The sequence below is a fragment of the Pteronotus mesoamericanus genome, unplaced genomic scaffold (genome assembly GCF_021234165.1).
Source record: "Pteronotus mesoamericanus isolate MK-2021 breed Mesoamerican mustached bat unplaced genomic scaffold, CSHL_Meso_final scaffold_507, whole genome shotgun sequence".
NCBI classification, from domain to species: Eukaryota; Metazoa; Chordata; class Mammalia; order Chiroptera; family Mormoopidae; genus Pteronotus; species Pteronotus mesoamericanus.
Window position 1 is genome coordinate 2,375,596 of NW_026555319.1, and position 25,971 is coordinate 2,401,566.

Here is a 25,971-nt window from a genome sequence, read left to right on the forward strand (position 1 = left end):
AGGGGAGCCCAGAGATGGTCCGGAAGCAGAAGGAGGAGGCCTTGCTCCTGGGGAAGAGCCTGGCCCCTTCCAGGTCACTGGGGTCGAGTGTCTGACGTACGGGCCCGCCTCCGCCTTGTCCCCAAGTCGCAGCGGACGGACGTGAGGGAGCCTCAGAGGAGGAGGGGGCGTGTTCTTCCTCCCGGGGATGTCTGTCCAGGTGGGGCGTATTGTTGCTCCAGCTCCGTGCAGGGGCCAGTGGCTGTCGATGTTGAAATCAGCTGAAATGAAATACGATGAAAAACCCAGTTCCTCCGTCACACCAGCCGCGTTTGAAAGCGCTCGGCGGCGGCGTGTGTCGGGCCCCGCCCCGGGACAGAGCAGGTGGACTGTTGGGTCAGACAGCGCTGCCCTGCCCCTGGGTGTCCCGTGGGATAGCCGAGGGTCCTGGGGGCGGGGCGTCTGGTTTAAATGAGGGTTTTCTTGAGTGCCCCCCCCCACCCCGACTTCCTGGTGTAGCCCATGTAGGGCGCAGCCCAGGAGACTGTATTTTAACCAAGCTGCCCACGTGATTCTGGCACAGACAATTCACTTTCTGGCCAGTGAAAAAGAGCCTGCCTTCTCTTCAACACCTGGCATGCTACATCCCTGTTTCAAACACGGTTCGTCGGCAGAAAGCAGAACTCGGGGTGTCTTGCCCACAGCGCACTGGTGGTCTGCTCCTGTGCCCGCCCCCGATGCTGCGGCCACGGGTGTGTCCCGTGGCGGCGCAACAGGCTCGGCTTGCCCCGGAAGCCAGAGCGGGGAGGCCCTTCCCCATGTGCCCACCGCCTGACTCCGGGTCTGGGACATCGGGCTGACTCGGCGTCCCCAGGTCCCGACCACAGGAGAACGTAGCCACTGGCATCCCCGGGGTGTGGAGGGAGCAGCACCCAGAGGGTCGGAAAGGGGCCAGCGCGGGAACGTCCCCTCAGCAGCCCAAGCCGACCTGAGGGTCCCTGGGAGGGTGGGGAGGAGGGCTGGGCAGGAAGAGAGAGCTACCTGTCCTTGGCAGGGGCGGGGGGAGTCAGCAGTCGGGGCGCAGGCCCTGTGGGGAGGGCAGGGCAGAGCGGGGGTCCTGCGTGGCCTGTGACCGTGGCTGTGGCCTCCCAGTGCTCTTCCCCGGGCAGCTGGGGAGGCGAGGCTGGGAGGTGCTCAGGCCCCCGGGGGGCCTTGCTCCCAGCCAGGCCAGGACTGACCCCTGCCTCCCCCGGCGCTTGAGTGGTGAGGTCGGACGGGGAGGCTGGGCGGGGGATCCTCTGAGCCAGCTGACCTTGGCCCGGCTGGGTCTTTGGCCGCCTTCGGAGGTGGGTAATTAAGGCCAGTAATAGGTTGCTGCGGAGATCTGGGGAGAAGAGCTGAGCTGAGCGGTGGCTCAGGCCTCTGATGGCCGTCCTGATGCATTATGGGCGACTCCCACCGCGCGTGGGCTGCGCAGGCTGTCCCAGGTGGGCGCTGGGAGGCGCCAGGGCCGGGCTGGGCGTCTGGGGAGCCCGTGGTTCTGCAGCCCCCGCCCCGCCCCCCGTGCCCTCTGAACCTGGATGGCCAGGCACGGCTCCCGGGCGCGTTGGGCCATGCCGCACCGAGCATCTTCCCGTGGTGTTTTACGGCCCTGCGTTTCCAGAGGAAGATTCATTGCCCCCCTCGCGGCAGACAGGGCGGCCGCTGCTCTCGGCACCTGATTTACAGCCCTGCCCACCATAAACCTGTCCAGGGCCGCCTTTAAATCCTCCCTCCCCCCAGCGCAGGCCTGTGTTATTTTTTCACTCGTCATTTTCCTTCTCTCTGGTTTCACGTTCTCTTGCTGTCGCTCAGAACACCCGCTCCCCCTGCACATCGCCCGGGTCCCCAGCGGCGGCGGGGCGCCCGCCCCTCCCCCACCCCGTCTGAGCCTCGCCCTCCCTGATGGGCCACCACCTCCCTCTTCCCCCCAGAACCTGGAGAAGCAGATGCGCCAACTGGCTGTGATCCCGCCGATGCTCTACGACGCCGACCAGCAGCGCATCAAGTTCATCAACATGAACGGGCTCATGGACGACCCCATGAAGGTGTACAAGGACCGCCAGGTCATGAACATGTGGAGCGAGCAGGAGAAGGAGACCTTCCGGGAGAAGTGAGTCCCCTGTGGCCGAGTCGCCCTTCGGCCCTGCCCTCGCCCGAGCCATGACCGGGACACAAACTAAGAGCAAGAGGAACCGATGGTCTCAGCGCTGGGGGCCAGAGGTCCAAGGCCGCGGTGTCCACAGGGCAGGTGCCTTCTGTGTGCCCTTAGGGACACTCTTCTGCTCCCTGTCTCCTTCCTGGCTTCCGGCAGCTTCCGGCGACTTTTGTCTCTTCCGAGCTTGGAGCCTGGTCATTCCATCTCCGTGTGTGTGTGTGCGCGCGTGTGTTCTCCTGTGTCCTTCGCATCTCTTACTTTTCTCAGGAAGACACCACTCACGTTGGATTGGGGGCGCACCCTCCTGCCCTGCCCGCATCTCATCTTGCTGTATCTGTGAAGGTCTCATTGGCAAATAGCGTCTTGTGCTGCGGTGCTGGGGAGACGTGGGTTCTGGGGGACACGGTTTACATGACTGGGACAGAGGGTCGAGGCGGCTTGCGGGAAGCGAGGCAGTGGTCGTCGGAAGCACAAGGCGGGCGGGTCTCGGGGCGGGGCTGCAGCCCTGGGCAGGGATACCTGGCGGGCCAGTGGCTTTCAGGTTTTCGTTTTGCTTTGACAACGGCGATTGGTTCAGCACTCCCTCCTAGACCCTGGGCAGATGTGTTCTGTGTTTTGTGCATTTTTCCTCCTCGTCGATCATAACTGCAGAGCTGGGCCAGCCCCCTGACACGGGTGAGGAGACAGGCTCAGAGAGGCTCAGACATTTATGGAAGGACGCCCAGCGTGCGGAAGGTGGAGGCAAAGTTTTCGCTGCCCGAGTTCGGGGAAGGGGCCCGTGGGAGTCAGAGGCCTGTGGGGGAGCCAGAGCTGGGGCGCGGGGGGGCTTTGGGAGCAGAGGCAGGCGCCGGATGCTGAGGAGGGAAGCTTGTGGCCTCCGAAGGTGACGGCAGAGCGATGGTGTTTGTGGGGAGGGGGGCGGGAAAACACCCTGAGCAGGGTGCCTCCTCAGACCCCACGAGGCCGGGGGGCGGGCCACAGAGGCCTGGGTGAACGGACAAGCCGCGGTCCTGGTGCCGCGCCAGGAGGCAGGCGGGAGGCAGACTCCGGGCCGCCGGCCGCCCCCTGGACGTTGGCACGGCGGGGAAGGTGTCTCCCGGACGCGGGGCCGGGCCTGGGGCAGCCTCCCCCGGTCCGGGGGCCCGGTGGGTGGGCCCGGGCGGCGGCAGGATGTGCCCCTACGGGAAGGGCCACCTGTCCGCGGCCTCGGTTCAGCAGCTTCCTGCAGGAAGTGGTGCCGCGGGCGGCAGTCCCCGCGGTGCGCCGGGGGTTTAAGCTCAGAGCCGAGCAGCCCGGGTCCCGGGAACCTCCTGCCGGGCCGCTGGAATCAGAGACGATGGCTCCCGCTCTGAAGCAAGTCTCGCGTGAGGCGTTACTCGCTTTCAAGCCAGTGAAGCGACGGTCGAACAGCCAGGGATGCTAAGGCTGACTGTTGCATGGGGAATTGACGTTCCCCTGGCACGTTTAATATTTCTGTGGATTTATTTATTTTTTTTAAAAAAGGTGTTCCTGGGGGCTTCCTTTATTTCAGTCTTTCTGGAGATTTCCTGTTGCTCCTCAGACCTAGGGATTGCCACTGTTAGTTCACGGACCGGGGCCCCCGGCTGGCAGCACACGCCTGTCATGGAGCGTGGCCGCTGTTGGGGTCTCATCTCCGGCAGGATGGCTGGGGCTCAGGGCCTTTCAAAACCACGCGTGGGTGGCCTGGAGCCCCGCCCCCGCCCTGAGCCGCCTCCTGCCCGTCTGTAAACTGGGTCAGCCCCAGCGCCTCGCTGTTTAGCTGTTGTGAGGCGTCCCCACCACAGGCAGTTCTCAGTGTTGGTGGCAGAGGACACGAGTGTCGATGGGAGGGAGGTGGACAGGCAGCCTAGGAATTTCCACACTGGACTCCCGGGCTCCGGGGCCCAGCGCTGCGTGGGGAAGTCCCGGGGGGGCAGGAGGGTGCTCGGGGCAGGCGCGGGGAGCCCGTCTGTCTGCAAAGGGGGGCGCGAGGCCCGCTCCAGCTCTGCAGGCGGCCTGAGGCGGGAACCCAGGCGGGAAAGCCCGCCATCGGCTGCCGGCTTCCTCCCGGAAGAGAGAAGAGGCCCTTCCGGATTCTCCGGTGTCTGGTTGGGGAGCGGGGCGGGGCCCGCTGGCCTCCTGCCCAGCCATCTGGAGGGACAGGCACTGGCCCAGGCTCCCTCTGGGGGCCCAGGGCCCCCGCCTCGCCAGTGACCCCACCCAGCACCCCTGGGGCCTGCGCAGCCGTGACCCACATCGCCGCCCCCGCTGCCCGCCGGTCCCGCGGCCCTGGCCTTGCAGCCCGGAGGGGCTCTTTCCCAGTCACTCTCCCAGTTTTGCAGGAAGCCAGTTGGTGGGGCGCCAGCCAGCTCCCCGCCGCCCCCTCTGGCTGCAGTCCCTTCTCACCGCCTCCTTGGCTGGCCTGCGCTGCCCTCCCCCCCACCCCCTCCCCCCAAGGGTGCCGAGCCTGGGCTCCGACCGCTGGAGACCTGACCTGCGGCCTCGCGGGTGGGGCCCCCGTGTGGGCCCCGCGAGGCCAGCTTCCCAGGCCCAGCTGGAGATAGAAACAAAAGCAGATTTTAAAAGGGGGGGACCCCACCAAAGAGCATGTCATGTCCTCATTTTTCCTGGAAGCCGCCTCCAGCAGGACAAACAAATATATTTTCAAAGGCGCTAAAACCAGTGACTCACTCCCAGGAACGCCCTCTCTCAGCCCTTGGCCCGCCCGCCCAGCCCTTCCCACACCCCCGTGGGCTTAATTGCTCCGAGTGGGGCGGCGCCCGTCCAGCCAGGCCAGCAGAGATGGCAGGCGCCCGGGAGCTCGGCGGCTGCCCAGCCGGGGAGCGCCCCTCGGCCGGGTCTCAGGCCCACCCCCCTCTCCCCGCAGGTTCATGCAGCACCCCAAGAACTTTGGCCTGATCGCATCTTTCCTGGAGAGGAAGGTGAGTCGACATCCGCCAGCCCAGCCGCCCTGCCCGTGCCCCACTGGCGTCCACTCTGTCCCTGCCTGCGAGGCCTCTGCCCGCTTGCCCCTTGCTCCGGTCGCTGCGTCTGTCGGTCCTTCCCTCCTCCTCCCCTCCGGGGAGAAGCAGCCACAGGCCCCGCCCCCGCCTCCCGGGCCCAGGGAGGCGGGGCGACGCGCGGGGAAACCCGGAGAGCCGTGTGCAGGGCGTCTCTGCGCCTCAGAGGAGCAGCCGGCGTCCTTGCGGGCTGGGCATGGGCTCTGGCAGCCATGGCGCCCTAATTAAGGCTTTATAGGCGAGCGCGGCGTTCTCCCCAGGGGCTGGACGCCGGGGCCTTTCTAGTTCCTCTGATGCTCCCTGTGTGCTGCCACCCTGATGCTGTGCCCAGTGTGTGGCCGGCAGGTCCCGCCCTCCTCAGACACAACTCCACGTGGCCCTGGCTCTCGAGCCCCACCTTGGCCCGTTTCCGCTCCGGCTCCTTCTTGGCAGGTAGATGTACGGTGTCCCCAGGGACGGTAGAACCCCCGTTGTGCACCCTGAGGCTGGACAGGGCAGTGCCCACAGCGGCCGCAGGTCGGGGGAGCTGGCGCGGGGGCTGGATGTGACCCGTGAGCCCGCCCTCGGGTCCCTGGAGTCACAAGACCAGGTCCCCGCAGAGGCTTGTTTTCAGGGCTGCTGCTCCGGGCGTGCAGGTGGCATCCCCCCAAACACTGTCTCTCGGGGGGCGCTCACCTGCCCCCAGCTCTGCCAGTGCCCTGTGGGCTGTGGCAGGGGGGTGGGCGGGGCCAGGTGACCTCCACGTGTCCCCGTTGTTCCTAGACCTACCCTTAAGGAGCTGGAACCCGGAGACGGGCAGGACAGGGCGCTGGGGGAGACGAGGGGGGACCAGAAAAGCTCAGAATGTACTTAAAAAAAAATCGTGTGGTTTTTTTACACGCTTAAGCTTCAGTCAGCTTCAAAGTGCTCTCCGTTTAACACGGTGCACCTATCGAGACGTCTCTTCCCACGGCTCAAAAGCAGTTTTTGGACTCAGTGATTTCGATGCCTTTTGGTGGCTCTGCCGTTTCTTGGTTCACCTCTTCCCTGTGGTGTGGGCAAGATGTTTCCCTTGGAGGACCTTTTTCATCCGGGGGAACAAAAAAAAGAGTCACTTGAGGTGAAGTTGAGTGGACAGGGAGAATCGTCCCCGGGGGCCGTGCCGCCTTTGGTCAAAAACTGCTGCTCACTCAGCGCAGGCTGGTGCGTTCGCAGATCACCCATCGTGGACGGGCAGATGCGTTTTCAAAAAAAAAAAAAAAATTCACTGAAGCCGAACGCAGCCTCTCACCGCAGCGCCAGCTGGCGCACTGATACAGAGGGGCTCCTGGAGCACTCGCCCCGCAGGGGAAGCCGATCCTACACGAGGCCACCCTCCAGAAGATAATTCTGGATTTGTTCGGGTCCCTCCTCGCAGCCTTTTCCCCGTGTTAGCGACGGCATTCTGCTCAGGGCGTGGCCACCCCCGGAGGCGCTCGGTGGGGGCCCTGGAGACAGAGGCGGGGGTTCCAAAACTGGCCCTTGAGCAGCGCTGTGTGGGGACACAGGGATGGGCGGTCCCTGCGCTGGACCAGGGTAAACGCGAGTGTTCTTTGGCTGAGGGGGGCCCAGGACAGGACTTGACGAGAGCTTCCAGAAGGGTCTGAGGCCAGGGACACCCACTGCCCCCAGCCAGCCCAGGGGGTGAGCGAGGCCGACGGCAGGTGGGGACCTGGGGCCGTGCTCGTCTGCAGGGACAGCGGCCATCGGGAGGCAGTTGCGGGCGCCCACCTGGGGAAGGTGCCCTCCTGAGTTGTTCAAGGGGACATCCGACACGCCCACCCCCCAGCTCGCACCCAGCAGCCCCCGATTATAAAACGTGCTTCTCCAGTGCCGTGCGGGGCAGGCTTGGCCCGGGAGCAGCCTCTGTCCCGGGCGAGGGACACCTGCCTCCTGCCTCGGCACCCGGCAGCACCTATGCAGCGGCCCCCAGAGGCGAGTCCCTGGCCTGAACGGAGCGGGGCTCGTGGCGGCAGGCATGTGTGGAGTCCCACACCAAGTCTGAGGGCGCCCCCCGACTGGGCCCTTCTGGACGAGGAAGGGGCTCGGGCCCAGGTGCCCTTGAAAAAGGCCGAGGCCGAGAGAAGCCGTAAACGCTTCCGGAAGCGGTGGAGCGTGGTGTGGGGACCTGGGTCAGTGTGGAGGCACCAGGCTGGGAAGAGGTGGTTCAGGCCCCAAATACGAGAGAAGAGGCGGGCAGGGTGAAGAGAAAGGGGACCCTGGGCCTGGATCGGGGACCTGAATTTGCCCAACCGGGAGCCGAAAGCCGTGGTGTCCTGGGGCCAGAGTGGCAGATGACAGCCTCGTCGCGACACTCACCAGAAGGAGCAACAGCAGAGCAGGGGACGCTTCCATCATGTGTCCTCTGGGCTGGGCGCTGTCCCGGGCACTTATTGACTTAATTGGCCTCATGACCGCCCTGAAGTATGGGCTGTTAGTGCCCCCATTTTATAGGTGAGGAAACTGAGGCACGGATGAGGTGGCCCGGCCAAGGCCACGCGGCCGGACACGGAGGAGGCGGGTGTGAACCCTGGCCCTTGGCCCCTGGCCCCGGCCGCGCTGAGCGTCCTCTCTCCCCGCCCGCAGACGGTGGCCGAGTGCGTCCTCTATTACTACCTGACCAAGAAGAATGAGAACTACAAGAGCCTAGTGAGGCGGAGCTACCGGCGCCGCGGGAAAAGCCAGGTGAGAGGCGAGCGAGTGCCGGGCAGTGGGCCTCTGGGACCGGTTCCCAGCATGCTCAGCGGCGGCGCCTTCCCTGTGGGTCCCCCTCGGCGGGGGGGGGCCGGGACGCCCTCTCTGGGGATGTGCAGCCTTCCCCAGCGGCAGAGAACAGACCTGAGAGAAACAGCCACTTTGTCCTGAGCCTGGAAAATTCTAGAACTCAGCTTGGTGACCCACGGGCCCTGTGGTGGTCAAAGGCTGCATTTTCCGAGCAAGGGCTGTGTCCCCAGGCTGATGTGGGCTGGTCCCCGCACTTAACGTTGAAAAACTTATAATAATTGTGTGTGTGTGTGTGTGTGTGTGAATGCATATTTGAAAGAAACAGTAGCCTGTACTTGAACCTGTAATTTTTCAGACCTCACTGCTTGGGGTGAGATTGAAGGACTACATTAGATCAGGGCTTGGCAACCTCCAACCCGCCACCTGCTTTTGTGAATAAAGTTTTATTGGCACACAGCCACGCCCATTCATTTACACGCGGCTGTGGCAGCTCTTCTGTTAGAACAGCCGAGCTGAGTAGTTGCGACAGAAACCGCAGAGCCTAGAAAATTGACTCTTTACAGAAAAAGCCTGTTGACCTTCTGCATTGAAAGAACAAGGAGTTGATTTAAAAAAAATTTCAGTAAATACTAGTAACGGCGGCAGGGTTCTGTGGCACACTTTGCAAGTGGGGCCGTGAGGGCTTGGTGTTTGGGAGCAGAGGGACGGGGATGGATTTGTTTCGCTCCCAGGCTGCTGAGAATCAGCCTGGCCCCTTCCTGGGAGCAGCCGGGGGAGGAGGGGCTCCGGGGGCGCCTGTGCCGTGGTCGGGGTCCGGGCACAGCTGTGCGATGCCGGAGGAGCGTTTGTTGAGGTGTGTCCTTCCCTAGAGCCACCGTGACCTCAGGGAGGCCAGGGAGAGCAACGAAGGCCCGCAGCGCATGAGCCGGGGCGCTAGGCCCCAGGGTCCCTTGGGCGAGCGCCCCTGCCGCCGGCCGCCTTCCCTTCCCCAGGCCACTGGGGACAGAGCCCTGGGCCACCGAGGCGAGTGGACCGGGTGGACGTGAGGGTGCCGCGGCGCGGGGCCCTCCGAGTCTTTGGAGCAGAGGTCGCCGCCCCTTCGGGTCCCCAATGAGCAGAGATAGAAGCCGGGGGACCCTCTCTCTCTCTCTCGCTCACATTTCCGGGGTAAACAGGGAAAGTGCACCTGCGCAGGTGATGAGGGAGGACAGCTTCCGCGGGACTGTGCCCGAGGGAGGCAGCAGGGCGCGCTGAGGCCTGGGGGTGACGGAGAACTCGCGCCTCGTGTCGGCGCTGCCTGACGCCCCGCCGGGTGGCCCTTACCTTCCGGGGTTTTTTCCTGATAACTGGAAATCTGGCTTTATGTGAAGCTGCCTCATTTTAAATCGTAGGTCGCGTGAAAAGCAACAGTAACGCACGGTAGAGGCCAAACAGCCCCCGCTCTGCTCCTGAAACCCGCCGCCACCCCCCGGGCCAGGGCTCGGGTTAGAGTGGGGTGGGACGGGGAGGGAAAGGAGGGTGGCGTCTTGAGGACAGCGGCCAGGCCGGCCTGGGGCGCCGAGGGGCGCCGGCATGTTTCGTACCGGAGGAGGGGCCCGTCTCCCTCGCGGCCGAGTTGCCCTGTGGCACCTGTAATGCAAGGCCGTGGGGCTGCTCTGGGGCGGCTTTACCCTCTGCTCAAGCTGGTGTCTCGGGCTGGGGTTCCCCATGTAAAGAAAGGGCCCCCGTCCGCACCCCGCTGCCGTGCTCTGCTTTTCGCGGAGAGACGGGGAAGCAGGGGAACCTTGGGCCCCAGGTCTGTCTGCAGCCAGGCTTTCAGAAACCGGCGCGCACGGACCTCGTGGTCTGTGGGGCATCCGTCCGTGAGCCGCGGGGCCGGCGGCGACAGCGGCTTCCGGTGCGGCCGTGGCTCTGGCTCCTCTCCCTGGGAAGCCCCTCCGCTCGGTGCAGCGGCCGACAGCAGCGGCAAGTCTTGTCTGTCTCTGGAGAGCCCCTCAGATCCCCGGTCCCAAGTGCGCCTCAGAGATGCGGAGGCTGCTTCCTTTCTGGCCTGTCTCTTCCGTCGCCCCCTGTCTCTCTTGTACCCCCAGAATCCTCTTCTCCCGGCGGCCGTGCCCACAGAGGCTCTGGCCCCTGTCTGTGGTCCTGGAGGGTTCTGTGGCTCGGGGCCACGCCTCTGCTCAGGACGGCCGCAAGGGCGGCTGGCGCGCCAGCCGGGGCCGGCCCTCCCGCTCCTCCCCCAAGGCCAGACTTCCTCCCGCGGAGCAGAGTGCACAGTGTGGGCTCCGTCCAGGGGCCTCTGTTGAGGACCGACTGCCTGCCCGGGGACCCAGCTGCCTCTGGCCTGCTCCTCAGGAAGCCGAGTGCGGGTATCCGGCGAGCCCACCCATCGGCCATCTCGACGAACAGCTGCCGAGGCAGACACGGGGGCCTCCGTGGGGCCAGCTGGCTCGTGCCCCGGGCCCGGAGGCAGGGTTGCCCCCGTGATGTCCCCGGTGCTGCCTCAGTGGCCCAGGAGCAGGTAGCAGTGAGGGGCTGCGCCCTGGGGCTCCGGGCTCGGGTGCCTGGTCTGAGGATGGAGCAGGGGACTGACAGTGGGCAGTCCCGCTCCCTGGGCAGAGCCCCCCCGCCTCCCTGCCTCCCCGCCTCCCCACACCGGCGGCCGGTGGCCAGAGCAGCGTCCCCGGGCTGTGCCCTCCGGGGGTCCTGGGGGTGAGGCTGAGTCGCAGACCCCGAGATGCAGCTGGCATCCAGCTGAAGCCCTCGCGCTTGCCCGAGGGTGCTGCCCGTGCTTCTAACAGGCGCCCGGGCCCTGCTGATGAGCGGCTGCAGGAGCAGGTGGCAGAAGGGGAAACCGAGGCACAGGGCAGGCTCCCTGGCAGCTCTGACCAGCCATCGAGGGTTTCCCAGGGGGGCTGAGAGGGCCCGGTCTTCAGCCCCAGGCCACGGACGGCGGAGGGCACCCGCGGTGGCTGGAAGAGGGCCGGGCCCGTCCGTCCTGAGGGGTGACCTGCCCGAATGCGCAGCCGCAGCGTGTGCGGCGCTGGGCCCCCACGTTTCCAGGTGGTGCCCCGCCCTGCCCCGCCTGCACTGCACGCCCTGCCCGGAGCCGCCTGCCTGTCGTCGGGCGGCTGCGCTTGGGAAGCGTGGGTGGTGGTAAGAGTGGAACGTGAAGCTCCCCGGGAGACACGTCGGCCGTCGGTGTGTCTGAGCTCAGACGCTCAGAGCTGCGCGGACCCCTGGCCGCCCCCGGCCCTGCCTGGCGTCCACTGCGCTGCTGCCCGGCCCTGCCTTGGCTGGGGGCTGGGGACGGGGGCTTGGACTGCGGAGATGGCTTTTTTGTTCAGCAGAGGCTGCTGTCCACTGTCTGGAAGCTCCCCCGTATTCTGACGGGGGGAGCCACGGGCCCTGCCGTGAGCCTCGGCACGCCAGGCCCTTCAGGCCTGCCCTCACGGGAGCCCGCATGCCCGAGCCTTGGCAGGAAAGGGCCGAGCCCCTGTCTCCTGCCCCGACCGTACCCCAAGGTTCAGCCCTGAGTGGCCGGTGAGCTTGTGGGCTGGGTCGTGGTCTGAACGTCCTCTCCCCAAGGTGAGTCACTGGCTGAGGCCGGGCTAGCTCCCAGCACCAGGTGACGTCATGGTGCTTTTAGGTCATGATTCATGGGCGAGGGGGCTGAGTTACCCCAACAAATGGCAAACCCCAGCCCAGGAATGCTGTGGTGACTAGTTGACCTTAGGTATGCAAACCGTCGGGGACCCGGGAAGAAGGCCGCTGCCGGCCGGGCAGCAGGGCCTGTCCCGGGGGCGGTAGTGGCCGTGCGGCCGCCGCTCTGCCCTCCTGGGGATGTGGGGGCCGCACTGCGGAGGGAGCACGTCCTCGGGGGTGAGTTGTTGCTGGGCTCGTCCCATTGGGCGCAGAGCAGAGGGGGGCAGCCAGGCAGCAGGTCCAGGTGGGTCTCCTGGCCCGTGGTCTTCTCTGTCCCCTGAGCAGGGCGCCAGGACAGGAAATGCCCCTGCTGGGGCTCGAGCGGGGACGTCCGGCGGGGCTCCCTCCAGCTCCCGGCCTGCAGGCCCTGGGCTGCCCCCTCCTGCGCTCTTGCCCCCCCCCCGCCTCCCCACTGCGGGGGGGCGTGGCCAGGCCCTCACCCCCGAGGCTCCCGCACGCGGCTGGGTGGGCCTCTCTCTCTGTTTCCCTCTGTTTCTGCTCTGCTTCCGTCGCCCTCTCTGTCTCTCAAACAAGTGTGCCCACGTGTGCGTGCACACACGCGCCCTCCGCTCCCGGGGCCCCCCTCCCACCCTTCCCCCAGCCCGCTCCGCCAGCTCCCCGCTGAGGGACAAGTGACCTTGTTCCCGTTGCTGTGGCGCTCCAGAGGCTCGGGCAGCTCGAATGGGGACAGCGTGACCTGGGAAGGTGTTCCAGGCGGGACCAGCCGCGCGCGGCCCGTTCGGGAGGGGCCGCCGCCTGCAGTTGGCCGGGACTGGCTCCCCCGGACGGGGGCATGTGGCGGGCCAGGCAGGACCGCACCACCCCCGGAATGGCTGTGCCCCTGGGTGAGCGGGAAATTCCTGCATCTCAGGAACAGCTGCCTGGGCGGGAGTGGGCGTCCAGCGGGGCCTCAGTCCCCTTCCCTGGCGGCCCGGCCGCCGGCCGCCGCTGCCACTGTGCCAGGCCGGCTGCGCTGGGTGGGGCTGGGGCTCTGGGCTCCAGGCAGCAGATGTCCCCAGTTCCCGCCCGTTGAACACTAAGTGAGAACAGGCCTGTGGGAGGCCCCCTCCCCGCAGTCCCCAGATGCACCCCAGGGGACACTGTTCTCAGCGAGGCAGCTGGCAGGCAGGCCCCCTGGAGGCGGGGGGGGGGCTGTGCCCCAGGGACCCGTCAAGCTGGGCTGCTGTTTTGGGAGAAGACAAAGAGCCTTCTCACGGGCCGTGGCCATGACGTGGCGGCAGGGGCGACCACATCAAGGGCATGGAAGAGCTTGGACTACGTGAGTCCTGCCCAGCAACCAAGATCATGCATCCCCCAGGGGAGGGAGGGGGTGCTGGCAGACCTCGCATCCGGGCGCCTCAAGCTGCGCGGCCGAGTCGGGGAATAGGGACGGAGAGCGGTGCCCCTGTCTGCCATTCTGGGTGATTCCACAGTGGATGTGACACCCGAGGTCCCCTGAGCTGACCCCCACCTGGCGGAGCCGGGTGGCTGGTGAGGGAGGGAGGCGTGAAGGGGGCCGCCCAGATGGCTTCCCCGAGGAGGTGTCCTTTGGCTGAGACACGCGCGATCAGGCCCAGGCAGAGGGCACCGAGTGCAGAGGCCCTGAGGCGGGACCGCATGGCTCCTCCTGGAGGTGGCCGCGGTGGGTGGGGCTCGTTTGGGCGGAGCTCCGCCTTCACCCCCAGTGGCCGGACGGGATCTGCTGGACCATTTGGCTGCCACAGACGCGTCTCCTTGCAGACGGGTGGACGTCACGGGGGTGTGTGTGTTGTTGGATGTTGCTCAAAGGCTTGCTGGTGCATTGGCAGCACAGCGGCTGCAGGGGGGTGAGCAGCCGGCTCCCGGGCAAAGCCGCGACCGAGGCCCTGCCGACGGCCCTGGTGCCAGTGCCCCCGCCGTGCGTGCCCCCGCGGCCACTGCGCCCTCGCCGACGTGGGGCTGGCACAGGATCGTGTCCTGCTCCCGCCATGTGGATGCAGTGGCCTTAAGTAACCTCATCGATAACAGCCACGTGTGGTCAGACAACTGGGAAGTGAGGGTTTCCAGACTTACACCTTTGTTTTTATTATAACTTTTTCGTTGTAAGGTTATGTATTTCAGTGTATAATAATAATAATAATAATAATGGCTGTTTAATCACGCTCACGTAAACCTTGAGAGCTGGACCCCCGGCTGGTTTGACGAGCTGGCTCCAGCGCACCTGAGTCTGTGTCTTAGAGAGACCCCCTCCCGCCCCACCCCCGCGCAAAGGTGGCATCTGGCCCGCCTTGCCCCGGGCGGGATTAGTGACGGGGAGGGGCTGCCAGCAGTGGGACCTGTTGGGCCTCGGTTCTGTCCCCTGACCTCGCCTTTTCCACCGCCCTCAGGCTCCTGGGACCCCCGGCCCCTCTGCCAAGAGAGGAGGGTGTCACGAGGGCAGACCCCCCTTGGGTTGTTTGCGGGAGGCCCTCGGCGCACGCAGTGCGTGCCCAGCACAGCGTTTGTCGGATGAACGTGTGCGACGGTGCGCAGCCGGGGTTGCTGGATGCGGGAGGTCCTCTCGGCACACTTGGGAGGACCTGTCACCTGGGAATTCAGTCCCCCCACTGCCACCTGGGTCCTCGGCACTGCCTGTCATGGGGCTCTGCTCTGGTTCCCGGCCCGCCTGCCACGCCTCCCTCCACCAGCTGCCGCCGCGTTGTCCTGCGGCATGGGCCGGGCCACGTCCTCCCTGCCCACCCCTCTGCCCCCAGCCAGCAGGACGCCCCCCTGTTGGCCAGCGCGGGCCTCACTGGCAGCCAGGCTCTGCCGCCTCGTCTGGTGGGTCACGGGGTCAGGACAGTGGGCGTTCTCACACCCGCACGCCTGGCCCACGAAGGTCCCCTCCCCGCGGTGTCCCCTCGCCCATCTCTACGAGAGGCCTTGGAGACTCGGCCCAGAGGCTACCCTCTCGTCCCGGGGCTGAGCAGCGCGCTGTGCCTGTGGAACATTTTCTCACCGGTGCACCTCCGTCTGCCCTCCTGTGTTACTTGTCTCCATCAGCTGATGTTCTCGCTCCGTACAGTCGGGGACCTCATTTTCTGTGGTTGGTGTTCCCCTGGGGCCCCAGAGCGTGCTTGCGGGGGGAATGGACAAGTGGGTAGCACGGTTGGGCTTAGACGGGGGCGGGGAGCCTGTGGTCTCCTGGCCCAAGGTGGCAGACAGAGCTCCTGCTTGTAGCATCTTGCGAGGAAATGCTGTGTGATCTTGGGCGAGTCACTTAAACTCTCTGTGCCTTTGTAGTATAGTCTCTTCCGCGACACAGAGGTAACATTAGGTTGCTGTGAGAAATCGGTTACCTAGGTAACTGATTAGGTAGGACCGGGCAGACGTCTGGGGAGCTCAGCCGGCAGTGGCTGTGTCCACTCCTGCCCTTCTCCCTGCGGCCCTGGTCCCGGGGGGTGGGCACAGCACGGGCTGTCCCAGGCTGCTGGTGCAGCACTCAGTGCTCCGGCGGCCGGCTCCCTCGGGGACTTGAGCTGATGTTTCTGGCTAACCGTAGATCCGGTCAGGTCTTCCGCAGAGCTCTGCTGTGGTTTGGAGGGGCCGCTCCCAGCCGAGCGCTGGGTGTGGAGCCCGTGGTCAGCCTGGCCGGCGGCGCGTCTGACAAGCAAAGCAGGACCCCCGTCGAGAGCTGCAGAATCATTTGAGGTGGGGGGTTTGGCTTCCAGTGCCTCTCTTAAGTCCACGGGCGTGAGCTGTTGCCCGTGGCTAGGGGCCTGGGCGTGTTCTGTGGCCCGGGGACTCCAGCACTGTGCTGCCTTGGGCGCTGCCTATATATTCAGAGTCTCGGGCCTGCCCCAGACCCCCTGAATCAGACCTGCTTTGTGCCCGTTCCCTCAGGTGGTCTGTTCCCGTTGGAGCAGCGCTGGGGGGCGGTGGACAAAGCCTGTTTTTGTCAATAAAGTTTTATTGGCACACAGCCACACCCACGTGTGTACGGTTTGGCTGCCCTCTCGCTGCAAGGGCAGAGTTGAGTGGTTGTGACGGACAGACTGACCGAACAGTGGCCCTGGAGTGGGCACCCGCCGGGCCTTACAGAGCGCGCCCTGGGCTGAAGCCGCAGTTCCCATACCTGGCCGCGCGCTGCGGTTACCGAGGAATTCAAACCCACCGATGCTGGGGCTCATCTTGGCTCAGATGCCCCGAAGGCAGTTTCGGGAGGTGCCAGGCCCCCTGCGGCTGGAAAGCCTCTGCCTGCCCGGTCCCCAGCCCTGGCTGTGGGTTCCTAGGTGTGCTGCAGCTGGCACGTGGGACAGGTAGCGGCGGCAGCCGGGTGGCCCACGTTGCCAGGGACCCCTCCTCAGTTGGCCAAGCTAGGTCACCCGCCCGGGCTCTGGTGCCCGACTCCTTGGGCAGACGAGGGTGCAGAGCTGTGTTGGAACAAATGGGAAACCCCTCCATGAGCTCCCTCCTGGGCCGGCTTCAGCCGCGCCGTCGTCTGTGGCTCCCCGGCCGCTGAAAGGTCACACCGCAGGCTTTGAGGGGTCCCACTGGCGGGGACAGGCTAGCTCAGAGGCACTGGTGACCCGTGGGGAGTCAGCAGCAACAGGACAGGGGCGAGAGGCCCTTCTGCCAGTCCCCTTCTGCTGCCCTTACAGAAGAGGGGAGCTGCTGGGAAGGAGGCCAACTCTGGCTGGGAGGTTCCAGGTGCGCCCCGCTGCCACCTCGGAGAGCCGTGGCCTGCGTCCTGCGTCCTCGGGGTGCCCACGGCTGGCCTGGGCTCAGCTGGCCACACCCCAAACTAAAGCTACAGAGGGAGTGGGGGCAGGGGTCGCAGGCCAAGGCAGCTCAGTGCGTTGACAGGCACGTGTTTCTGGTGCGGAGGAAAGGCGGGGGTGGGGTGGGGGAGGCAGCCCTGGCCCCACCTTTCCCGTTTTCCTGGGCTGCTTTTCCCTAGGCTTGGGCATTGGTGTGGCACTGCCCCAGGACGCGCCGAGGGCTTCTCAGTGGGTTTATTTTCATTTCTCTTGGCTCGGCGGGATGGAAAGATGGTCTGGTTTGGCTGCCGCCTGCAGGGAGGATTTTGGGGTGTCCGAGGCAATCTGTGTGCTTTAGAAGAAATCGGGCAGGACGGAAAGGAAGCGAGGCGGCTGTGCGGGAAGGAGCCGGCTGCTCCCACTTCCTCCCGTCCGGTGAGGACAGGGTCAGTGGCCTAGTGTGGTGGGGCCAGCCGGCCAGTGACCGCCTCAGCTGCCTCGCCTGCTTGGGCGGAGATGAAAGGAAGAGGCCTTCAGAGGAGGGTGGTTCTGCCGTGAGCGTCTCTGAGCTCCTTGTAAAGTGGGGAGATCCTCCTCCCCCGTGAGGGCCTCGTCCGCGCTGCGGCCGCCCTTGGCGGGCCAGCCACGTGCAGACGGGGGCTTAGAGAGGTGGCCTGAGTCGGGGACGGCCGGGCTGGGGGGCCAGGGGTGTGCCCCGGGGTCCCCCGTGCTCGCTCTGCTTCTGTCTGAGGCTCACAGGCCCCTCCCGCGGCCTTCGTGGCTTCCGCTCCGTGGAAATACCGCGGCCGAGGGCTCCCGCAGCTCAGCCTGCCGTCTCCTGTCTGAGTACAGGGGGAAGAGCCAGCGCGCAGAGTGGCTAAGACTCTCATCCAAGGTCACAGGGCCACCGAGTGGAGGAGGCAGGCGTCACGTAACGCTAGCACTTTCTACCCCGCCCCCTGCAGCTCCTGCCCCCCAGGCCCTGGGGGCTGTGGCCCCGTGCCCTGCAGTGCCCTCTGCCCGTGGCCTCTTGTGGCTGATTCCGTATGTTCCCAACTCCACCCGCCAGCCTGCCCAGCCCAGGTGCAAACTCACCTGCCTCCCTGTCTTCCTCTCCCCCGCTCCCTCCTGCGGCCTGGCGGCGGCGGCGGCAGCAGCAACAGCAGCAGCAGCAGCAGCAGCAGCAGATGCCCCGGAGCAACCAGGATGAGAAGGAGGAGAAGGAGAAGGAGGCAGAGAAGGAGGAGGAGAGGCCAGACGTGGAGAACGACAAGGAGGAGCTGATCAAGTAAGGCCGCTGGCCGTGACCCCCGGGGGGCGGGGTCTGTGCTCTGCCCGGATTTGGGGCCCCTGGCGGACCCTGTGCCTGCGTGTGAGGACATGGCGACTGGGTGTCTACAAAGTGCCTGCCAGGAAGAGAGGCGCTTTTTGCTCTGTCCCCGAGAGACCCCCTCCCAGAAGCCCGCTGCTCTCCTCGTCGTCTCCCTCCTCCTCCTCTTCGTCCTCCCGCCCTCCTGCCCCTCCCCCGCCCTCCACCTCCGCCTGCCCTTGCTTTCTCAAACCCACCGGAGACCTTGCAGACTGATAGCTCATTTGAGCTCCACTCCTAAGCTAATAAATCCTGGGGATGACTTTGGAACTCTGTCCCCTCGTCCCTCCCCCTCCTCGGGCGCGTCTCCGGAGATGCCGGGAGGGATGCGGGGTGCAGGCAGCGGCAGCCCTCGCCTTAGGATCCCCGCTGCCGGTGGGAGTCCTTGCAGAGCTAGGTGCAGCCTCCCCTGCCTGCTGGGCGGAGAAGCACCACCAGCTGGAGCACCACGCGGGGGAAGGCAGTGGGAGAGGGGGCGGGCACGGCTCAGCGCCAGGTACCTGGGCCGGGCTCGGGAATGTGGTTTCAGAGAACATCTGGCTGGTCCCCCCTTCCTCCTCCCGCACCGTCTCCCAGACTTCCGGGGAGGACCTTCAGGAAGATGAATGGGAGGTGAAGATGATAAATCTGAGCAGCCCCACAGCTAACCCTCCTGGATCGGCTTCGGGGAAGGGCCTTGCTCTGTCTGGGCTTTGAGGTCCCACGCAGCCCCACACACCTGGCTTGGCCTGCATAAGGCCCGCAGGGCCCACGGCCCCGCCGGCAACATCTCCGCAGGGAGCAGCGTGACTTCGCGCCCCACGCCCACGGCAGAGAGCCTCTCCCTTTGGTGTGCACCCCGGCCGTGCACGGAGCGGCCAGCCCACCCCCTGCCGAGTAAACGAGGCGGCCGCCCAGTGCCCATTGGGGCACTGCCAGCTCACGCCTCCCCTGTGATACATAACATGGCAGATGCCGCCCGCCATGCTCCCTCACCTGGTGAGGGACGACGTCTGGCCGGCGGCTAAGGCAGCGAGGGTCGCCCGCCACCACCCTCCGGCCAAGCCAGCCCTGTCTCCCTCTCTGGCCTTTAGGGAGAAGACGGACGACACCTCTGGGGAGGACAATGACGAGAAGGAGGCGGTGGCCTCCAAAGGCCGCAAGACTGCCAACAGCCAGGGGAGACGCAAAGGCCGCATCACCCGCTCGATGGCCAACGAGGCCAACAGCGAGGAGGCCGTCACCCCGCAGCAGAGCGCCGAGCTGGGTGAGTCGCGGGCCGGGGGAGGAGGCGCCGCTGCAGGGCAGGCTCAGCTCCCCAGCTCCGACTGAACCTGCTGTGTGACCTGGGGCAGGTTCCTTGGCCTCTCTGTGCGCGATGGCTGCTGTGACCTCGGCACCCATCCTTGGTGGGGGGAAGAGTGCAGCAGGCTCTGGGGTGTGGACTGTGCTCGGTGGCCGTCGGCCGGGATGGCTCCAGGGCTGAGAGTGCCCATAAAGATCCGGATCGCCAGTTTTGGTTTTGTTGTTAAATCGGGTCTGGGTGCACTTGGTCCGCGTTTCCACCAGGTGGCAGCTGCTGGAGCTGAGCGGCTGGCACCCCTGTTTGGAAGGACCTGAGTACTGCCTGTCCCCACCCTGCCTGACCCCACCCGGCCCTGGCCCTGGCCCTGGTTGGGGCCTACGCCTTCCCTGCTGTCCAGCTGGAGGATTGAGTAGCAGTTCCCAAGTGCACCCACAGGGGGGCAGCCCGTGTATGTCTGTGGCCTGCACTCTCCCACCTCCATGGGAAGCCCCACCGCTGGCCCTGCGCGCGCTCGGGCTGAGGTCCCGGCCACCCGGACGCCTTCCCAGGGTGGGAGCTGAAGGAGGGGATGTTCCATTGTCACAGACACGCCCTCCCCGCCACCCAGGGTCTCTCCCAGGCACTCGCCCCTTCTTCCCGTGCGAGGTCCCTTGTACCCATCTCGTGGGTGGGTAGTCTGAGGCCTAGGCAGGGGGCATGACTTCTGCAAAGTCATGGAGTTGGTCAGGGGTCAAACCCAGCCCAGCGGGCACGAACCTCACGTGGCTCCTTCAGATTTGGGCCAGCTGCCCCTGGATGCCCACGCGCCCGGGGGCCGGGGTGGCAGGACCCCCTCCAGTGATACGTGGCGTGTCCGGCCTCCAGGGAGGTCCTCTGGACCCCGGCTGGGGCGGGCCAGGCCGGACGGGGGGTGGGAAGTACGCCGGGCTGTTCCTGCACACCCACCCCAGCCCCAGACGGCACCGCCTCTGTCTGGGGGTCCCGTGGGGAGGAAAGGGGTGTTGGCCGAGGCCTCGGGCGGGGGGTTGCCCGTGAGGGTGGGGCCTTGTCTCTCCGGAGCGCCTGCTCCACAGTCCCCTCTGGCCAGAATTTCCCTCCACGGGTCAGCCAGGCTGTGTCAGGCGTGTGCACCGTGCCCGGCACTGTTCTGGGTGCTGAGTCCAGGAAGCGGACGTCCCCCGTGCCTACCCCCCTCCCGGGGTCTCAGGCACCTTATGGGGGAGGCCCCGGGCCCACACGCGGGGGGACAGGTTCAGACACAGTGCCACGGCAGAGGCCCGGCCAGCTCTGCCCCTTCTGGGGAGCGTGAGGGACCTCGTTCTTGGCTGGACACGTCGAGGGAGAACAGAGCAACCGCCCTGTAGCCAGGTTCTCGGGGCGTTTTACCGTGGCCGGAAACACTTCTTTTGTTAAAATTTTATTTACTTTTAGAGAGAGGCAGAGAAAGAAAGAGACACATCAGTGTGTGGTTGCCTCTCACACGCCCCCCACTGGGGACCTGGCCCACAACCCAGGCCTGTGCCCTGATTGGGAATAGAACCAGCGACCCTTAGGTTCGCAGGCCGGCGCTCAGTCCACAGGGCCACGCCAGCCAGGGCTGGAAACATTTTTGACTGTGAGGGTTGGAGCGGGCCCCCAACATCTCTCTAGCTGTAGAGGCCAGGGGAGCTGCTAAACACGCCACGGTGCCCAGGACAGCCCCCAGCAGCGAGTCCACGCTGAGACGGGGTCCTAGCCCCCGCATCTTCACATTGTCACCATGCTCCCAGGCGGGCCTCCCCCTTCCCAGCCGGGCGCATGGAGAGGCAGCTCTGTCGGTCCAGGCCCGGACTGCCTCAGCTTCCCCATCTGTGAAATGGGGCGACGGCAGGCCCCCACGCCCGCGGGCTGGCGGAGGCAGGCGGTGCGGGCGCAGCCTGGGAGCGCCCGTGCGGCAGAGACGTCGAAGGTGCCCCTGCGGCCGCTGCCAACGCGCCCCTGTGCCCCTTCCAGCCTCCATGGAGATGAACGAGAGCTCCCGCTGGACCGAGGAGGAGATGGAGACGGCTAAGAAAGGTGAGGGGCGTCCGCGTGTGCCGTACCTGAGGCCGCGGGGCTGGGGAGGGTGCCGCCTCCCCGGGCCGCGGACGGGGGCGGTGGTGTGGCCTGGGCGGCGGGCTCGGCCGCTGGGACGTTCTCAGGTCAGTTGCTGCCCCCGGGGGCCTCCGTGTAGCTCTCCAGAGCGCACGTCTGTGTGGCCACATGTTCTGGCTCTGCAGTGTGTCCCCAGGTGCTGTCGGGTCGCGGCTCAGAGGCGGGCTGCTCACGCCGTGCACATGGGCAGCGGGCGGCTCCTGGCGGGGTCGGCACATCCTGGCCCTGCAGCCAGCAGCGGCCGCGCGCCTGGGCGCCCCGGGGGCAGGGCAGAGCCCGCTGGCAGCTGCCACAGTGGGGCCTTAGGGCCAGGCTGACCCTGCAGGGCCGGGGGTGGCTGGCCACGGAGTCCTGTGGTGCCAACGCCCTGTCCTCCCTCAGAGGCCGCCGGCATGCTCATTCGAGCAGGAACAGCCTGGCCCTTCGCTTCCTGGCTTGGTGACCTGTCCCCGACCCTCAGTGTCCCCTCTGTGAAGTGGGAAGGGGGTCCCAGTCAGCGTGAGGGACTGGGGGGTGGGGCTGTGCCGGTGCGGTTACCTCGACCCCAGCCCCGGGTCCTGGAGTGCGTGCCTGGAGGGAGGGGGCTCAGCCCCTGGTCCCTGAGGTCCTGCCGCTGCCCCGTGGCTCCTCTGCCTGGACCTCCAGGGAGCAAGCAGATGAGGGCACAAGGGTCCTTTCTAGCGAAGGCCTGTGTGCACGGGGTCAGGGGTATGTGAGGACCGCCTGGCCTGGAGGCCGAGACCCTGGATCACGGGCGGCCCGCCTGCCCCGCGCCCACCCGCACCCAGGGACTGTGTGCCGAGGGGCCCTGGTGTTCCGGACACTGAGCAGGGCCCTTTCTCCGGGCTCCTGTCTGGGCAGCCGCTCTCCCGGGCTCCATCGTCCGGCCCCCGGGCCGCTGGCAAGGCGGGTCCTCGGCCCTCGGCCTCTGGCCTGCTTCCTGCGGCTCCGGGCCGCGCTCGGGGGGTCGGGGGGGCGTGCGTCTCGTCACTGCTGGGGGATGGGGAGCCAGGCGTGCTGTCGGCCCCCTGAGGAGCCACGGTGCCGTTTCTGTCTGTCTGTTTCTGTCTGGCGACTCTGGTTTCTGTGTGGATTTCATCAGGGGTGCAAAAGAGGCTTTATTGAAATTACGTGATTTATGTTTCCCCTTTAATTTTGGTAAAATATACATAAAGTTGCCCGCTGTAACCACGTACTGTGTATAATTCGGGGGCTGTACGTGCAGGCACAGCGCTGGGCGATTGTTCCCCTTGTCTGCTCCGGAACTTTCCATCCCCAGACAGGAGCGCCACCTCTCCCTGCCCCGACCCCCAGCGCCGCCAGCCTCGTCCTGCTGGCCTGCCTTCTGTCTTGGGGACCTGCCTTTCTGGACCTCCCAGGAGGGGGTCCCACGGCACCTGCCCCTCAGTGTCGGCAGCGGCCGGCTTCCCTCGGCAGCGCCCTGTTTCGGAGGCTTGCCTGTGGCGCTGCATGTCCAAGCTCTGCCCCTTTTCCTGGCAGCGTCGTACTCCGCCGTGTGGCCACACCGCCTTCTGTTACCCGTTCGGCTGTTGGTTGGCGGACTTGGGGGTTGCTTTCCCCTTTTGGGGGCTGTGAGTAGCCCGGCCACAAGCGTTGCCTTGGAATGCGTGGGGTTTTGTCCCTGTGGGGGGCCGTGGGGTCTCGCCGTCGGTAGCATCATTGTTGCAGGACCCACCTGTGGTGGCAGGAAGGGCTCCCCTCCCAAGCCCCAGACCTGTTGGCCCGAGCTCCCGCCACCTCCCACTCCCCGCGGTGTCTTCTGTGGTTCCGGCAACCCCGGCCCCATGCCCTCCCTGCCGCCCAGGACCGGGGGGTTGGCCGGGTGGCAGCTGCTCGCCCTCCTTTGGGAAGGGCAGATCGGGGACCAGGAGGACGGCGGGGCTGACTCACTGCTGAGACGGGAGCGCACCCCAGCGTCTCCAGGTTGGGTCTGCGGCGGCGGCGGCAGCGGCGGTGAGCTCATCGTGGCCCTGCCCACGGAGCCGGCGGCGTGGAGTCACGCTGAGGCCCTGCTCAGTGACATTTGTAATGAGGCAGCGAGCGCCGGCAGGCTCGTCCGCCGTGAATTACAGCAATCTGGACAATTACCGCCCAGGGTGGCTGCTAATGGCTGTGTGTTCCAGGCGGTGGCCGGGGCGGGGGTGGCGAGGAGGCTGGCGCTGGCAGCCCCAGCGACTCCTCCACGGCGGACAGGGGTGGGGAGGCTAAGAACGTTCCGGAGCCTTCTGCCCAGCCTCAGAAACGCAGGAGAGGACCCAAGAGCCAGCTGCGCCCGAGGCAGGTGGCACCACCGCCCTTGTTCCCGCCATTTAAATCGATGTGCCGCACTCCCTGCCCCGGGGACTGGAGTGTCACCCGCAGCAGCCATGTCCTGGGGGACCGCCTAAGAAAGGGCAAGCCGGGGGCCTTCAGCGGCAGAAGTGCGCCCTCTCCCAGCTCGGCGTCTGCCAGCCCAGCGCCCGGGGCCAGCAGGGCCGTGCCCCCTCTGAAGGCTCCGGGGGCGGGGCCGGCCTGCCCTCCTCCGGCCTTCGGTGTGGCCAGCAGCCCTTGGCGTCCTTGGCCGCAGACTCATCTGCAGTCCCTGCCTGTCTTGTCTGCATGTAGCTGTCCTCCCTCTTCTTAGAAGGGCCTGCCCCGTCCAGTGTGACCTCATCTAGCTTGACCGCACCTGAGACTTTCTCTAGATGAGGTCGCATTCCCAGGTGTCGGGGACGCCGTTCGGCCAGCACAGCCGCCGTGACGGAGCTCTGGTGGGGGGAGACAGGGGCGCCCGGGGCGGCGCCGTCTTAGAGGGGCTGAGCTCCCGTTGGCGGCACCGGTGGCAATGGCAGCCAGGCCCTGTCGCGGCCCCTTTCCGTTGTCCCCAGGACGTGGCTGGGATGCCACCTTCTGGGGGTGTCCGGAGGGTGCGCGAGTCACGTGTGTACAGCCTTCGGTATACAGTAGGCGCTCAGAAGCGGCAGGACCACGGTGCAGCACACAGACTCCAGGGCCGTTCAGCCTGGGCTCGCGTCCCAGCTCTGACCTGGGCGTGTGGCCCTGAGGGGTGGTGGCCGCACTTCTCGTCTGCACCCAGGCGAGGGGGTGGGTGGGGAGCGACCTGCTAGTAAGCAAGTGGACAATGACATGTGGAAGGTTCTGGGGTGCTAGGGCTTCCGGCTGGCCAGGGAGGGCTCTCCGAGGAGGGGCCTTGGGTGGGCTGACTCGGAGCGGGAAGCAGGACTAGCACATGACTCTCCAGGACGTCTCGATGCTTCCGGGGGCTTAGGGACGGGCTGACGTTTTACGTGTGTTCCGTCGCTTCGTCCCCACCGACATTAGGAAGCAGGTGCTGCTCTTGTTCCTTTTTCCCGATGGGGAAGCTGAGGCCCCGCGTGAGTCCGCGAGCCGCCGCAGTCCCGCAGCTGCTCAGTGGCGGAGCTGGGGTTTGAACTGGGGTGGGGGGCGCTGGTATGAGGACTGGCCTGGCCGCTGCGAGTGAGGCAGCGAGGAGGGAACGGCGCGTGCCTCGGTGTCCCGGCGGCGGGGCCGTGTGGTCCAGGGAGAAGCTATTGAAACCCAGAGTGTGGGGGATGCCCACGGGCCGGGGGGGCCACGGGGGCCCTGGCCTTCCCACGGTCGGGTGGAGCTGGGCTGCGGTGCCAAGCGTTGGGGGGGGCAGCGGGCAGGCTGCCACGTGGGCAGGCGGGCACCCCCTCCTGCGTGTGTGCAGTCAAGGCTGCCTGCCCTGGGGCTCTTGCCGCGTGGGGACTGCGCATGTCCAGGAACTGGGCAGCCCCAGGGAGCTGGCTGCCCGCCCTCGGCCCAGCGCCACCCTGGGCAGGAGGGGCAGCCAGGCTCTGGGCCGGGGTGGGAGGCTCCGTTTCCCCTGGGAAAGGTCAGCCTGGCCTGGCTTGGAGTCTTGACCCAGCCGTGCGGGTGGCTTTTCCCTGTCCCAGCCCCCCATTCTCTGGTGGGCAGGGCACCAGCTGCGGAGCGACGGGGAAGCCCCCAGTTCCCACCGTCCCAGACCAGCCGTGGACGCCAGCTCAGATCCATGCTGCCAGGCCCTGGTGGCCCCAGGAAAGCCCTGTCAGGCTGGACAGAGCCCAGGCCGATCCCAGCCCTGCCCCCCAGTAACCCCGGGCCTCTGCCTGCAGGGCGCGTCCCCTTTCCTGGGGAGTGAGGGGAGTCCACGGGTGGGGCGTGCTGGCTGGGGTCATCAGGTTTCGCGGATGAAGAGCCTAGGGCTCGGGGAGCGGAGGGAGGCGTGGGCCCGGGGACACGCGTCCCTGGGGCTTGTGCGCGGTGTTGGCGGCTGGCGGGGCCGGGTCCCGGCGTGCTGGGCCGCTCTGGGCGCGGCCTCAGTGTGGGTAGCTGAGGAGGGAGGTTAGAAGAGCCTGTGGTGTCTGTCCCTGGGGGCTGTGCCCCCCTCAGGCTGGCGACCGATGACCATGGAGCTGCCACACTTTGGTTCCACTGCCTCCCGACCCGGAGGCTTTGGGCGTGCGGACACCAGGCTTCTGTGGCAGAGAAAACCGGGGGGACTGGGGACCGCCAGACCCAGAGGCTGGCTGCAGACCTTGGAGACCAAGCCAGGCCCATGCCAGCGCCCCTCCTGCCCCAGCAGGCAGCCCCCCCGCCGCCGCCCCCGGCTATGTTCAGGTTCCTGCCTCCGCAGGGGCAGATGCGCAGCCGTTGACGTGGTAACGAGGGGCCTGATACTGCGTAGCCGGTGCTCACCAGCTGGGCACCCCGCGCAAAGTGTCTCGATCTTCCGTGGGGCCCTCAGCAGGCACCCCACACAGGCAAACACATGCCTG

At 66.6% G+C, this 25,971-nt stretch overlaps 1 protein-coding gene across 1 annotated transcript in view; it reads left to right on the plus strand.

Annotated features, from left to right (window-relative positions):
- NCOR2 (nuclear receptor corepressor 2) overlaps positions 1–25,971 on the plus strand; it is a 159,203-nt gene that overhangs the window by 84,405 nt on the left and 48,827 nt on the right. Inside the window, exons 13-18 of the mRNA XM_054594180.1 lie at positions 1,953–2,131; positions 5,064–5,118; positions 7,801–7,899; positions 17,516–17,649; positions 18,804–18,976; positions 21,008–21,070. Of these exons, the coding sequence (XP_054450155.1) occupies positions 1,953–2,131; positions 5,064–5,118; positions 7,801–7,899; positions 17,516–17,649; positions 18,804–18,976; positions 21,008–21,070 (703 nt within the window). The remainder of the gene's footprint in view (positions 1–1,952; positions 2,132–5,063; positions 5,119–7,800; positions 7,900–17,515; positions 17,650–18,803; positions 18,977–21,007; positions 21,071–25,971) is intronic.